Here is a 15,822-nt window from a genome sequence, read left to right on the forward strand (position 1 = left end):
AACTCAGAAATCCCCGAAGGTCTACGGGTGTTACTGAGCTCTGTGAAACCTCCGAGCCTGTAATCCAATTTTAGCCTCTGCAGCGCCTTTATCTGCCACCGAATCTCTCCCACAATTTACTGACAGCCAAACCCTTGCAGAGCTTCCAGCGTAGGGCAGGCTGCTGAGTGCAAACACGGAGTAAAACCCGGCAGCACCAGATTACTCAGAGGACGTCTCTGTGATCTGCTGGCCCTGGTGCTGTTCCCAAAGGGTTCAGGGTGCCTTCGGTCCCAGGGCTTTGCCAGCTGCAGTAATTGGTGCTACCCAGACTCTGTAGAAAAGAAGCAAACGAAGGTCAGGCTGTCAGTTGGTGACTAAGCTGAGCCTAAACCCAGCTCTCTGTGCTGCCAGCCTCAAAGCAGAACAGATTCCACATCCTCCTGCATGGTAATGGCATGAAGGGTTTAACCTTGCCACTCGGATGCACGTTTCATACACAGTTTATTATGTGTGAAGTTTATTTGTTGTTTCTTCGTTCTTCATTTGGTCTATTTTTTTTCCGAGCCCACTTTTTGAAGCAAATCCCACAAGGAGAGTGTCCCTGGCTGATCTCTGGTGGTGGTGGGAACTCCCTGCACCTCGAGCTCAGCCCTGGCACACCCAGCAGACACACCCTGCTCTGACGGGATGGAGCTCAGAGCAGGAGTGGGTGGCTCTGTGTTCTCCAACCCCCCTGGAGCTTTGAACTCTCTGCACCCAATTTCTTACTTCTTTTTAATCTGTTCCATCCTCCCCTTTGAATGAAAAGACCTTTCTTAGTGAGGTTTTGTTAGAACTTTGGTGATGATGAGACAGCACCGTGGTGCATCTCTGTGGGTCGTGAAAATTGTGGAATTCATTCCCGAGCTGATAAACAGCCTGTGGGAATCACTGCCAACAGTAAAACCAAGCTTAGGAAAAGGGATAGAAAATCCTGATATCAAAACTCAGGGAGGGTGTAATATTTGAGGGAAGGAGGAAACCCTGAGGTGTTAAAATAAATCAGCTGAGAGTGACTTTGTGATTGGGTTCCATCCCTGGAAATGTTCAAGGCCGGGTTGGATGGGGCTTGGAGCAACCTGGGAGAGTGTTTGGGATCACAGAATCCCAGACTGGTTTGGGTTTGGAGACACCTTAAAGCTCTTTTTATTTCAACCCCCTGCCATGGCAGGGACATTTCCCACTGTCCCAGGCTGCTCCAAGCCCCAATGTCCAGCCTGGCCTTGGGCACTGCCAGGGATCCAGGGGCAGCCCCAGCTGCTCTGGGCACCCTGTGCCAGGGCCTCCCCATGTTTATCTCTGCTTGGTGAAGCCCTCTGTATATATTTGTGCCCTTCTCTTTCGTAGTCCAGAGTTACCAGATGCAACCATGGAAAGCAGAAATGTTTCCTTTGGCACCCAGGGATCAGTGGGAGAATTGGCACTGGGAGCTGGGAATGCTCTATCCCTGCCCCACTGCTGGAAAAACAGGATCTGTGCTCCTCTGGCCGCTGATCTGTGTGCAGGGATCCCTCCTGTGGCTGGAAATTCACCCAGCAGCTCCCTGACATGCCAGAGCTGCCCTGTTTCCTGGCAAGATGAGCATTCCCTCCCTCGAGATCTGGCAGCTCAGGTGGCAGAGGCAGCACGAGTCTCAGGATGTGGACATGGAAACAAAAGCTGTCCCCACCTCACCCTTGGGCTGCTGAAAGTGTGTGGCTGTTCTTGAACAATTTCCTTCCTGCACTGGCAGCACTCACTAATTTTAGACTCCCTGCCTTGCTGCACTCACACTTCTGTGCGTGTTTGCTGCTTCTGAAGAAGAATCCTGCCCCTCCTTGCCAGGTCACTGCTCCTCTGGAATCACCAGCAGCAGATTCCTGGGGGTATGGAAGGAAAAAAAGCCCAGCACACGCGAGGCTGGTTTGGAAGTAGTGATGATAAACGACAAAATGAATCCATTTGTGCAACAGCTGATGGAGAAATGCTCACGGTGCCTAGGAAAAATTGAAAAAACATATGATTTGGGAATATTTCGTAAGTCCCAGGAACACCTGTAAATGGTTTCCTGGCTGCTGAAGGAAGGAGACTCCTGTGTTTCACCTTCTGGATGTTGGAAGATCCAAATTCCCGGTCACGTCCCTGAAAAATCCTGTTTTTCTGTGCCCTTCCCACAGGGAGGCTGAGGGGTGGCAAAGCTCTGTGAGATGATAAATCCCTCACCCAAAGGGCCAGGGAGCAATTCCGAGGGATTTTAAACCAGCCTGGCAGGTGGTGGAGGTTTGCTCCTACCTGAGTGGGTTTTTATCGGGAATGGGAGGAAAATGAAATACAGAAAGGATTCCATGTTCTTGGTGCCCGTGTGTGACACATAAATCCTCCTTGGTGCAGCGTCTGCTCATCAGGAGCAATCCCAAAATATTTTCCACACCCCTGCCAGGATGTCTGAGGGATTGTTTTAACCATTTTAATTGCAATCAGCTCCAGGAACGAGTGCTCCAAACATTTGGGAATGAAGTGCTCCAAACAGCTCCAAACATTTGGGAATGAAGTACTCCAAACATTTGACAAGAGGACGATGTTGAGCAGCAATTGAAGATATTGCACCCTGCAGGAATCTCCTGCGTGGCATTCCAGGAATCCAAGTTTTATGGATTTTTGCTCCTGCCAGTGTGAGGTAAGGTTAAATTCAGGATTTACTGGCCCAAGCTTTCCAGGCAGCCACAAGAACCTGCAGTGGAGTAAGAGGGCAAAATTCCAATCTGGAGTTTTGCTCTGGTTCTTCCATTGGAAATCCCAGCTCTGACAGCGCCTCGGTCACTGCTCCAGGGTTTTATCCACAATTCCACCTCCTCTCAGAACAACCTTCCCATGCCTTGTGGGAAGCAGGGATTTACATCCACAGACTCCCTGTTCACAGCTCTCAGGCAGGACAGCAGCTCCTCAGGGACCAGCATCTGCTCCGGGACATCGCTGGGCGGCCTCTGCTCCCACGGATTCTCCAGGAAGGGTCCGTGTCCCGCCCGCACTGGGAATGCCTGGCTGCTGTTGAGGATGAGGTTGATCTTGTCCAGCGGACACACCTGGGGCACCCCTCCCTGCTGGTCCCACAGCTGGGGGACAGGGCTGGTGTAGTCCCCGCAGAAGATTCCCAGCTCCGGTTCCGGGCTGGCCGCGGGCGGCTGCTCCTGGTAAATCCCAGCAGCGACGTATCCCAGCGCATTCCCATCGGAGAGCTGCGGTCTGTAGGCACTGAGCTGCTCCTGGCTCGGGCTGCTGGGGGCCACCACGCTCCTTGGGAGCTCCCTGTCCTCGGCCACCTCTGCCCTGGGCTTGCTCCCCGTGTCCGGGCTCCCGTGCTCCTCCTGTGCTGGCACCTCCTCGATTTCCGTAAGTGTGGGATCGCCGGAGGCCAGGAATGGCTCGTGGAGACTGGCACTGGGGAAATCACCCTCGTCCTGGGGAAAAAATGATGCCTATGGCAATGAACTGGTGAATTTTGTTAGGAGGAGAGCTGTGATTAGAGCTTGGAGCAACCCGGTCTAGGGGAAGATTCCCTGCCCGTGGCAGGGGATGGGATGGGATGGGATGAGCCTGACTCAGCTGTGGCCACGGAATACAGAGTAGATGGAATTAAGGTTTAAAAGCCTCAGCTAATCCAGGCTCCCACACACCTTGCAAATGCCTGGGAAATGATTCCTGAGCAGTTCCCAGTCCCTGAGAGCTCAATCCTCCTCCCATCCACGTTTCTCACAGCTCTGGAGCAAGCTGCCTTCTCCCAGGTAACAAGGAGTATTACCAGAGGAAACGGCCTCAAGTTGTGCCAGGGGAGGTTTTGGTGGGATTTTAGGGAGAATTTCTTTGTGGAAAGGGCTGTCCAGCCCTGGCACAGGGGTGGAGTCCCCAAACCTGGAGGGATTTCAAAGCCACGTGGCACGTGGGGACACGGGGCAGTGGCAGCCTTGGCGCTGCTGGGGGATGGTTGGACTCAGTGATCTCAGAATGGTTTCCAACCTGGACAATTCCACAATTCTGTGAAGCCAAGCTTTAATCTGGAGTGAAGCAAAGCCGGGAGATGTCCCTGCCCTTACCTGCAGTGACTTCACCACGGTGCTGTTCTCCATGTGGGGGAACTCTTCAAACAGCCACTTTGGCAGGAGGGACACAAGGGTGGCCTTAATCCTTCACCAAAGGGAAAAGTCCAATTTATTATTCAGATAGTCCTCATGCAGGATGAAACTGTCCTGGCAGGAGGGGCACATGAAGTGCACCCAGTCTTTGAGGGGGGCTTGGAAACTCTGGGTTCCTCATTCTTGAGTTTCCCCAGATCTGTGTTTATTTGATTTTTTTGGTTGGTCTCTGCCTTACTGTGGAGCACACAAATGTCCTTCATACCACAGCCTGATAAGTGGGTGACACTGCCCTCAGGCTGAGGTGAAAGGGACCCTGTAGTTGACTTTAAAACATCCCAGAAGAAATCTTATGCTTCTTCTACACACCAAGAACACAGAGTAAAAAAAGTGTGACATGGAAATAAGGGAAAAAAAATATGGAGGAGAAGGGAATACCTTTTCCTGACTGATTTTTTAAACATCGCAATCGCAAAAAGAACTGCCAGTCCGACCACGCTGAGGCTCAGTCCCAAGAGAGCTCCGATGTCATCATCTGCAAAGGATGGAGAGGCAGGAGGTCATGCCTGGGGCTCAGCCACTCAGTCAGTCACCATTTCCTACCTCAGCTGCCAGAAACACTGACATGAATTCCTCGGCTCATGTTGGTTTTGCTTTTGGTTTGAGTGCTGCAACAGATCGTAATGTGCAGGATGTGCAAAGCAGAGCAGGCCCTGGTTCTAACTGCGGGGTGGAATCGGTCTCTCGTGTAGGTTGATTTTGTATTTTCCTGGTTTTGGCACCTCCCACTTGGACTGGGCATTGTATTTTAACCTCTTTAGAAAGCAGAACTCAAAGCTTGCATTCCGTGGGTGCTGCTCACCCATGAGAGCACCACAGCCTTCCCTCCACGTGGGTCATGAGAGAGTGAAAATGTCCCTTTTTTTGGCTCTGACCTCCCCAAAGTGTCCGGGAGCTCTCAGTTCCCACTGCCAGGTGCTGCTTGGGTTAAACCTCCCACTTATGGCCGGGAGAAAGCCTGGCTTAACAAGGCAGAGCTGCCCTCCTTACCCTGGGACATCTCGCTGTAGGTGCTGCCCAGGAGCGGCTCCTCCGGAGGGACTGGAACAGAGAGGGGGAAACGTCTGTAATTCATTTAGAGAGGGGGGAATGTCTGTAATTCATTTAGAGAGGGGGAATGTCTGTAATTCATTTAGAGGACAGGGGGTGAACAGAAGCCCTGGTTTGGTGTTATCTTTTTAGAAAAATAAATAACGGTGTAACAAGAAAAATTAAGCTCCCTGAAGTAATGAGTAACTCCAGCTCTGGCTGGGTTCTCCACCACATCCCATTTCTCAGAGATCCAATTAAATGAAATGTTGGTCAACACCTGTCCCCAGCTATAAAACATCCTCCCTGCACGCCCCTCCCCTCAGCACCTGAAATGGGAATTTAGAACCCCTGGGGAGCTCCATCATTTTGCATGAGCACTCCCAGGTTGTTTAACAGGTTTTCCAGAGCAGCTGGGGCTGCCCCTGGATCCCTGGCAGTGTCCAAGGCCAGGCTGGACACTGGGGCTTGGAGCAGCCTGGGACAGTGGAAGGTGTGGCAGGGGTGGCACTGGGTGGGCTTTGAGTCCCTCCCAACCCAAACCACTGTGGGATTCTGTGATCCCAAAGTGCCTGAACCCCACGGGAATGAATTTCCTGATCATTTCTGTGCAGTGAGGGAAGATCCACAGCTGAAGGACCTGCCATGGCAAGAAGCCTCTTTCTGCCAAAACAAGCAGCCGGCTTTGATCCCGGCTGAGTTCAGCAATTCCCTCGGGATCACTTTTCCTTGACAAACATTTGGTGCCATTGGGTCCTGCCCGGAGGAGAACACCCAACAGCCAGGGCTACCAAGGCAGGAGTGTTTGCTTCCATTTCCTGGGAATAACTGCCCTTCTGCAGCTCAGAGAGGGGCCAGGCACAGCCATGGAGCTGCTTTGTCACAGGAGAAGTCTCTGAGCAGCTGCAGATGGCCCATCCCAGGTGGGAGCTGAGGACACCCTCAGGTGTCCCCTCAGGTGTCACCCGCAGGTACCTCTGGCTCTGACAGCCCTTGATGGCCCTGCCCAGCCTCACCTGGCCCCTCCACCCACCCCTGCTCTATTTAAGCCCAGCCCTGGCCCTCAGTCCCCAGTGGGGCTGTGCTGGAGCAGCTCTGGAGGTCAGACCCTGCTCCGCTGCCATGGCCTGGCCTCAGCCCAGCTGAGGACCTGCCCAGCTCTGGAGGACACCCAGAGCCACCCCCAGCGATGGAGGTGACGCTGCTCCTTCGCAAGCTGGCTCATGCTCTTCTCTGACACCATTTCCAGCACTGAAGCTGCCTGATCCAGCCAAATTCCAAACCGTTCTGTGATTCCCACTCCAGGTAAGGAAGGACAGGCTGTGACAGCCCAGCTGCTCTCTGGAAAAGCTGTTTGCTGTGCTTTGGTTTATCTGGAACAAACAGGAACCTCGCCTTTCTGCCACAGAAAGGGACAGCGGCTCCACTGCTGCATCTGGTGAGGGGAAATGTGGTTCTTGGGTGTTTCAGGTCCATGCGGGCGAGCAAAGACCACCTCGAGCAGGGTTTTACACAAATACTTTGATTAAACCCTTTCTTTTCCCATCCTGCTTTCCTCTGCTCGCTGGGGAGGGTTTATCCTGTTCCCAGACCTGGCAGGCTGTGGGGAGGAGCAGCAGCTTTTCCCCCGGGCAGGCTCACCTCGGCCGGAGCTGGGGTTGCTGATCCCGTCGGGATACACCGCGTACAGGGACACGCTGAGGGGAGCTCCCGCCGCTGCCTCTGCTGGGAAAAGCCAGATTTGCCTTCAAAAACGTGTTTTTCTCTGCTGGGCAGGCTCTAGGCTCGGTCAGGGGCTTGCTGCTGAGTGGTGGAAGCAGATGGATTGGCCTTTGTGGGTCCGGGGTTGTTCCTGGCCTGGCAGCTCACTTCATTTTCTTTCTGTCTCCATCTTCTCCTTTCCCTGAGATCTTCACCCAGGGAACCAAATCCCACTGACTGCCCTCAAATCTCCAATTCCTCCCCTCCTCCTTTTTTCTTCTCTTCACAGCCCCACTCCCCAAAAACAAGTGGGCTCAAATTCAAATGAAGCTGCCTTTATGATCTAATTTGGATTTATAATCTAATTCAGATTTATGGTGTCCTGATGAGCTGTCCCAAGCAGAAGAGGGATTCCTGGGATGTCCTACCTTGGATGTAGGTGTGTGTTTCCTGGTGTGGGACCTTCTCCCAGAAGTACTGCTCCTCCTGGTGCTGCTGGGAGTTGGAAACCCACTCCAGTATGAACCAGAGCAGGGGTCTCTGGCTGTGCTGGGGCGGCTGCCACTGAACCAGGACCCTGCTCTGGTTCTCAGGCTTCACCTCCACGGCCTCTGGTGCTGGGAATTCTGTGGAGAAAGAGGGAAAGGGGGGCTGTCACCCCAACCTCGTCCTTGGGGCCTGGGAAGGGTCAGCCACGCCCAGGAAAAGCGTGGCTTTCCTGGAAGTGTTCACGAACTGAAAGGTGAGCAGGAAATTAGAGAGTGTTGTGGGTTTATATATAGACACACAAAATATACATAAAAATCCAGCTTTATGTATTGATCTGTATTTCATAGAATTATTTAGGTTGGAAAAGACCTTAAAGATCAAGGCCACCACTGCCCCGTGTCCCCAAGTGCCACATCCACAGGGCTTGGGAATCCCTCCAGGGATGGGGACTCAGCATTGCCCTGGGCAGCTGTGCCAGGGATGGACAACCCCTTCCATGAAGAAATTTTCCATCATATCCACCCTGCACCTCCCCTGGCCCAGCCTGAGGCTGTTCCCTCTCCTCCTGTCCCTGTTCCCTGCCAGCAGAGCCCGACCCCCCCGGCTGCCCCCTCCTGTCAGGGACTTGTGCAGAGCCACAAGGTCCCCCCTGAGCCTCCTTTGCTCCAGCCTGAGCCCCTTTCCCAGCTCCCTCAGGAATTCTCCATTCCCTTCCCAGCTCCATTCCCTTCCCAGCTCCATTCCCTTCCCTGGACACGCTCCAGCCCCTCCATGCCCTTCTTGGAGTGGTGATCCCAGAGCTGTCCCCAGGACTGGAGGAGCCCCAGCAGTGCCAGCACAGGGGACAGGCATTGCCCTGGGGCCCTCCTGGCCAGCTGTGCTCATGTCCAGCCAGATGTAGATCTCTGTGAATCCCAAAAAACACATCATCAGCTCTGTCATGTCCCTGAAATCTTCACCTGTCATGTCTTACCAGAAACGTGCACGGTTCTGATAAACATGAGAGCTTAGAGAGTTTTTTCCACCTTATTTCTCTTCAGTTTCTTTTTACTCATGTATTTGTCCTCAGCTTGAATGGGACTTTCCCCTCCCATTGCTCATTCAAAGAGACATTTTTCAGAACTAGGCAAGTGTGGTTGTGGGGAAAACCACAGCCCATGGGCACATGGAGCATGAGGTGGTCCTAAAAGGATTTTAAAAGGATTTTTTCTTTCCTTCCTCTTCAGTTTGTGTGGACCCAGCTCACAGTGGGGGCTGGCAGAGCTGCAGGAGCTGTTTTGGGGGGCAGGGAGCGGAGGAGCAGCCTTGTACCCTTTGCTTTGCCCGCCAACATGGACAGGGCAAACTCATTTTTAAATTTGTTGCTGCAGCCTTAGGAGATCAAGGAATGAGATGCCAGGGCCTAAAGGGGCTCCAGGAGAGCTGGAGAGGGACTGGGGACAAGGCATGGAGGGACAGGACACAGGGAATGGCTTCCCACTGCCAGAGGGCAGGGATGGATGGGAGATTGGGCAGGAATTGTTCCCTGGGAGGGTGGGCAGGCCCTGGCACAGGGTGCCCAGAGCAGCTGGGGCTGCCCCTGGATCCCTGGCAGTGCCCAAGGCCAGGCTGGACACTGGGGCTTGGAGCAGCCTGGGACAGTGGGAGGTGTCTGTGTCCACGGAACAGTGAAATGAGATGGGCTTTAGGATCTCCCTCAACCCAGACTATTCCAGAATTCCATGATTCCATGTGCAGCCGTGGAGCATCTCCAGGGGATGCTGACTTGCCTGGAGGATGTTGTGCTCCCTCGGTGGAGCGGGCAGAGCTCTGCCGGGGCTTTCCCCTTGCACATTCCAGCATTTCCCCCACAATCCGGATAACATCCAGTCCCTGTAACTGGCACGTGTGGGATCCTACCTTCCTGACCCGCGCCCCGGTTTAGGGGGATGCTGGCGGGGCTGGAAGCCCCTTTGGAGTTGTGAGCGGTGACGAGGAGGGCGCGGGCTCCCGGCGGCACCAGGACAGCGCACTCGGTGCCGGAGGTGCGGCAGAGCGTCCCTGTTCCCTCGGCGGACACGGCATAGCCCAGGATCCTCCCGCGGGCATCCCGGGCTGGCAGCGGCTGGGAGGGGCGAGACGGACAGAGATTTGTGGGGTCTGACCCCGAGACACGCGGTCAGGACAGCTGTCCCCTCGGCTGGGGGACACATTTTACAAGGACGGAGAGATTTGGCTCCAAGCTGGGCTGGCATTTTCCTCCCCGCCCCTCTCCTCAGGGAGGGCGGCACCTCCGGCTGCTCGGGGAGGAGCAGCAGAGCCAAAAATTCGGAGGCTGCCCCAAAGCACCTTACCTTGATCAAGACCGTCACCTCGCGGCTGCCGTTGGGCAGCGCCGGGCCCAGACGCCGCCACACCCCGGGAGCGGCGGCGGGGGCTGCGGGAGGAGGGGGACACGGTGAGACACCGGAGCGGACCCGGGGCTCCCGCACACCCGCAGCCCTCCGGGAAGCCCCTCCCGGCTGCCGGATCTGCGGCTGGGAGAGGAAACAGCGCAGATGGAAAGCACGGGCGGGCGCTGCTTTTTGGGGTGAGGACATCCCCGGTTCCCCGCTGCCACCGGGGTGCGAGGGCAGCGCTCCTCGGCCATCCCGGGGTCGCTGAGCCGGCCGTGCCTAGGCTCATCCTGGGGTCGGAAGCTGGCATGGATGGGGGCAGCTGCCTCAGGGTGACAGGAATTTGTCACGACACAGCGACTGATGCGATTTTTCCACCCGGGGGAGCAAGCAAGCCACTAAAGACCATGGAATTTGTTAGGCCGGAAAAGCCCTCTGGGACCACCGAGCCCACCCATTCCCCGGCACTGCCCAGGCCACCACTGCCCCGTGTCCCCAAAGTGCCACATCCACAGGGCTTTGAAATCCCTCCGGCGTGGGCACCCCGGGCAGCGGTGACAAACGCCACACACGGGTGGCACCGCGGCTGAGCCCACCTGCCTCGGGGGTGCTGTAGAGGAAGGGGGGGCTCCAGGCGCTCCAGGGGCTGTGGGCGGTGCTGAGCCGGCACCTGACCTGGAACACGAACTGGGTGTCGCTCTGCAGCTCGTGCTGCCAGCGGGGGCCCTCCTGTGCCACGCTGTGGCCCAGCTCCACCTGCAAGGCAAGCACGGGGAGCTGGGGCAGCGGGACCCCCACTGCCACCGCCTCCCTCGTCCCCACGGGCAGGGATGGGCAGGAGCCACCCTGTCCCCTCAGTGCCACACTGCGGGGCACAGCCAGAGCCCCCAGCCGGCTGCCACGCTGGGATTCTGCCAGCGCGGAGATTTTGGGGGCTCCTGTGGGAGCGGGGATCCAGGCTCAGCCCCTGCCGGCACCAGGGGTGTTTCCGAAGGGGCTCAGGTGGAGCTGTCCCAGTGTAGTTTTGTTTGGGGTGTGCGTTGAGCATCCCGGAGGATTTTGTGCCTTGTCCTTGCCGAGCAGGACATTTGGAAATATTTGGAATTCTGTGCCTTTGCTTAAAAGGCTGAGACAGCCCTGCCCACGAGGCCGTCTCCTCTCTCAGGTGGCATCAGCTCTCCCGCCCCCCCCAAAGTGGGGGCTGCCTGTGGCCGGGGGTGCTCATTCCCCACCAGCACTGGAGAAAAGGGGTGAGTTTTGAATGACCCCAAATATTCCCATTGCCCACGGGGGTCCCCAGCGGGAACGGGACTTGCACCTCTTTAACGGGGGCAGGTTGTGCGTGTGGGGGGAGGTCTGGGGGGTCCCGGGGGTCTCACATGCCACGTTGGGGTGCCCGTGGCTCTGTGCCTCTCCTCACAGTGCACGTTCTGCAGCTGTGTCCGGCTCCTCCAGCGGGTGGTGGTGCTGGGAGGGGACGTCTCTGTCGTCTCGGCGCCGATGACCACGGGCAGGGCGGGGACCACTGTGGGGAGAGACGGGAATGGGTGGGGTGAGGGCTGTCCTTGTACTCAGGGGGGTCCCCAAAGTGACACTGCAGGGCAGTGTGGGTGGCCATGCACAGCCCCAGCACACGCCGTGCTGCTCATGGATGGATGGATGGATGGAGGGAAGGAGGGAAGGACGGACATACCGAGCTCCTGCAGGCTGAGGTGCCGAGGGGCCGAGCGGGCAGTGCCCAGCGCGTTGCTGGCCTGCACCCACACCGAGTAGTGGCTCGCATTGTGCAGCTCTCTCAGCAGCACAGGTGAGTCTGCAGGGAAGGTCTTTTCTTCCTCCTCATCTTCATCATCCGCCAGCCTGGGAAGCAGAAGGCAGCCCCGTCAGTGCCCATCCCAGCACCACACACCCGCTGGCACGGCCACCCCGGCTCCTGAGGTGTCACAGCTCATGACCAGGGCATGGCCATCCCCCAAACCGGGGTTTGTCACCCCTAAAGCAAACTGGAAAGTCATTCCCTTCTGTTCTGACACCCCTGCTGTTTTCCCGGTGGGAAGGGAACTTTCTCCTTCCTTTCTGGCTGTGTGGTTCAGTTTGGTCCCAAGCGAATTTAGGCAGGAGCTTTATCTCTTCACAAAGCCTCCATATGATAGGATTTAATGTCTTGAAAACTGAGTCAGGATAACTGAGAGCCTGCTAGGTTGGTGCCATGGGGATTCAGTGGTAAGGAGCATCCGGGGATGGGGTGTGGCATGCCAGGCTGGTGCCATGGGGGCTTTGGGGACAGGGAGCATCCCAGGGTGGGACTGTGGCACGGCACGCAGCAGCCAGCACCTCAGCTTCAGCTTCAGGCTGGCCTTGCAGTTTTGGGTTTTGGGCAGCGTTGTGTTCACCCTCTCTATCTTGGAGAGAGTCCAAGAAGCTGGACACTGCTGCTTCCATGTGGCAGGCGCGATGGAACGTGTGCCGGGTCACCGACAGAGCTCTGACCTGCGGAACGCACCGCGGTTCTCGGGCAGGAGGTGGCAAAACGTGAGCTGTGGGAAGTGGAAGTGGGGCACGGCAGCTCCGCTGCCACCCGGGGCTGCCACCCGGGGCTGCCACCCGGGGCTGCCACCCTCCCGCGCCCCCTCCCAGCCGCGCTGCCCCGGGGCCTCACCTGCGCAGGTGGAGGCTGTGCCGGGTGGGCAGGTGGGTGTCCCGTCCTGCATCCCAGGCGCACTGCAGGCACTCCGAGCCCTCGGCGATGGCGCAGCTCAGGTTGCCGGGGGGTCCGGAGGGTCTGCGGGGGCGAGGCCGGGTGAGGGCTCGGACACCCCGGGAGGAGCCAAACGCCACCCCCTCGGAGCTTGGCACGGGCTGGGGGCACGGGGGTACTCACAGCCGGCCCGGACCTCCGCGCCGCACACCAGGCGGTGCCTGTGGTTGCTGGCACAGAGGGAGAAACAGGCGACGGTCGCGAAGGGCATCCGGAAATCGCGCAGGCGGAGCCGCACGGTGCTGCCGTCCAGGACCAGCGGGGTCTCCTCAGTGCGGCTGTAGTTGAGGAGGATGAGGAGCTGGGCCGAGGGACAGTCCAGGGCGGACCGGCAGGTGATGGAGATGTCGGAGCCCATCCGCACCACCGGCGCGGGCTCGATCCAGACGTGCCCCCTGCACTCGATGGTTGCAACACCTGCGCCAAAGCGGGTGGGCTCGGGGGGTGTCCCATGGGAGGAGGAGGTGCCCGTGGGCTGCGCTGCTCGGCAGGGAACTGCTCTGCATCTGGAGCCTGCAGCGAGGGGATTACACCCCGTCCCGGCTACCTGGCACCCCACGGGATGGGGATAAACCAGGGGTCACGAGTGATGCCGGAGAGAAATTGTTCCCTGGGAGGGTGGGCAGGCCCTGGCACAGGGTGCCCAGAGAAGCTGTGGCTGCCCCTGGATCCCTGGCAGTGCCCAAGGCCAGGCTGGATAGGATTTGGAGCAGCCTGGGATAGCAGAAGGTGTCCCTGCCCAGGGCTGGATGAGCCCTGAGGTCTCTCCCAGCCCAAACCAGGCTGTGGCTCTGTGCTGAGCTCCCCGTCTGCAGCAGCACCCTGGCCCCCGGTGACTCATCCTGGCACATCAGAAACAGCCAGATTCGCCAGTTTCAACAATTTTAGGCATTGCTCTAATGTTCAAATGACTGCAGGGAAATAACCTGCACTCTCAAGAGCTCTGATCCCCAAGATTAGGGCAGCGGAGGCGCTGCCCTTCCCTATCAGATGAAGCTCTGCAGCAGCCCCGGCTCACAGGCGCTATCAGGCTCCATCTGCCCTTCCTGGAAAGGGCACAACTGTACAGGGGCTGCAAGGAGCCTGAAAATAGCCCTGGGAGCCTGGTTATGGCCCCGGGAGCCTGGATATGGCCCCATTCCAAGGATGTGAGAGGGAAGGAGAAGGAGCTGCAGGCCGTGGGATCCCCCCCTGCAATGCTCCCCCCAAACCCCACAGCTCTGTGATTGTCCAGTTCCCACTCTAAACCCCCTGCAGGCCCAGGGCACTGCTCTGGTGTCACGAGGTGGCCGTGCTGAGCCCTGTCACCGTCACTCACCTTGGCACAGGCAGCAGAGCAGGACGTGGAGCACCAAAGCCTCGCCGGACCCTGCCATGGCCTGCACTGCGGCTGCTGCCCGCGCGTGGCATAGTCTGGGGGATAAAAAATGCTGGAGCAAATCCTCCTGGAAACCAGCTCCAGCACAGGCAGGAGGACAGGGAGGGGAGGGGAGAAGGCAGCGAGGATTTGTGACAGGGAAATCTTCCCTTGAGAAAATGGATTTGGTGGGGCAGGGGGTGCTGCCCCTCTGCTCAGACCCATCCCGAGTGTTGGCTCCGGGGCTGGGGTGCCACAGATCAGGAGAGACATGGACACTCTGGAATGAGTCCACCAGAGGTGCCTGAGGGTCAGGAGCACCTGAGAAGTGTGGAAGGGTTGGGAGAGCTGCTCAGCCTGGAGAGGAGGGGGCTCAAGGGGGGCAGATCCTTGGGAATGGATGTGTGATGGGGAAGTAAAGATGAGGGAGCCAAACTCCTCCCAGGGCCGCCCAGGGACACACAGGTGGCAATGGGCTCCCACTGGAAGTCAGGGAATCGCAGCTAAACGTAAGGAAAAGCTCTTTAAAGGTGGCCAGAGTGGGGCTGCTGCCCTGAGGGCTCATCCCACAGTCTCCATCCCTGGGGGTGCTCAGACACAGTTTTATGGGATAGAAATTTCCTGCTTCCATAAGATCTTTCCCTCAGGTCCTGCCCAGGCTGAGCAATGGCTCTGCCCAGCAGTGACCCCCTGAGACAGCCCCAAAACCCCAGGCCAGGGCTTCCCACCTGTCCCCAAGGAGCCACCCTTGTCCCTGCACCCCACAGTTGCTTAAATTCTTCCCTGCTCCCTTTGCCTCTCTCCACAGCCTCCTTGGAAGCATTCCCACAATCCAGGAAAGAAAGCCCAGCCCCACCAGCCTCGTGGGACTTGGGCTGTGGGGCTGGGAGGGCTTTGCAGCAACCAAGGCACAGATGGGTGAGGTGCAGGGAAATGCAGCTCCTGGGGGGAATTTCCTCTTTTCCAAGACAAGCGTCCTCCTGGAAGCAGCCAGCATGGCACCCCCCAGCCCCTGGAGCTGGGGTGACTCCAGCCTCCCCACAAGCCTGTCTGGGGGTGGGAGATGGGCACAGAGCAGCCCTGAACCAGCCCTGACACCCCCATTCACCTGCCCGGGACTGAACACCCAGCAAAGCCCCACACGCCATCATTTCCTTTCCCCATGCAATACCTGCAGTCAGGAAGGGCGAGTTTCCCCTGCAGGGAGGCCAGAGTCCACAGTAAAAGCTTCAAAATGCTGTTTTTCAACCCAAACCAGGCCACCAGCAAGAGCGAGTGCTTCGTTGTTTCTCGTGCGGGATGAGGTGACCTGGTTTGGTTTTGGGGCTGCTCAAGTGCTCATCACGAGTGAGTCAAATTTCAAGTGCCTCCCTATTACCTGACCTACAAAGAGAAGCTGTCGGTTCCCAAGTGCCCACGAACCTTCTGCAAGTCAGAGCAAATGAAAAAATGCAATTTGGGTCCTAAGAGAAGAGCTCAAAACTCTCAATCTGCCCAGCTCTCCGGGGGATCGCAGGCTCTGCCTCCTCTGGGAATCACATTTGTGTTTTTATTCCAATTTAGAGGCGTCTGTAAACTCCAGAGCCAAAGGAATGAGACCGTTTGGAGATGCTGGGCTTTGATCTCATCTCTGGTGAAGTCTCCTCGTGCATTAGGCTAAAGAAACGTGAATTCAATAAAGAAGGGAAAAGCTGCTCCATGGTGCCAACCCAAACCACACGGAATCTCCACCGGCGGCTGTGCCAGGAGCGGATAAACACCGGAGCAGCAGGTGAGGAGCAGGAGCTGGGGTATTTTGGGGTTAAATGCGGGGGGCTGGAAGCTGGGAAAAGCAGGGGTTCCTTACCTTGGCAGTCCTCAGGACATGTGGCACCGGGAGCCTCCTCCTGCCGCTGTGGCCGGAGCTGCCGAGCATCGGCAGCG

The 15,822-nt window shown here is 57.4% G+C and overlaps 1 protein-coding gene across 1 annotated transcript; it reads right to left on the reverse strand.

Annotated features, from left to right (window-relative positions):
* Positions 1-1,243: 1,243 nt before the first annotated feature.
* IL23R (interleukin 23 receptor) lies at positions 1,244-13,918 on the reverse strand. Its single transcript, XM_039556052.1, has 15 exons — positions 13,861-13,918; positions 12,858-12,959; positions 12,666-12,807; positions 12,444-12,566; positions 11,478-11,644; positions 11,164-11,309; positions 10,381-10,540; positions 9,743-9,825; positions 9,309-9,513; positions 7,349-7,546; positions 6,861-6,944; positions 5,181-5,231; positions 4,569-4,665; positions 4,092-4,182; positions 1,244-3,458 (listed from the first exon to the last, which is right to left on the reverse strand). Exons 1-15 carry the CDS (start codon positions 13,916-13,918, stop codon positions 2,856-2,858), a joined length of 2,310 nt encoding a protein of 769 aa, XP_039411986.1. The 3' UTR covers positions 1,244-2,855.
* Between the last annotated feature and the right edge of the window lie 1,904 nt (positions 13,919-15,822).

Source organism: Corvus cornix, chromosome 8 (assembly GCF_000738735.6).
Source record: "Corvus cornix cornix isolate S_Up_H32 chromosome 8, ASM73873v5, whole genome shotgun sequence".
NCBI lineage: Eukaryota > Metazoa > Chordata > Aves > Passeriformes > Corvidae > Corvus > Corvus cornix.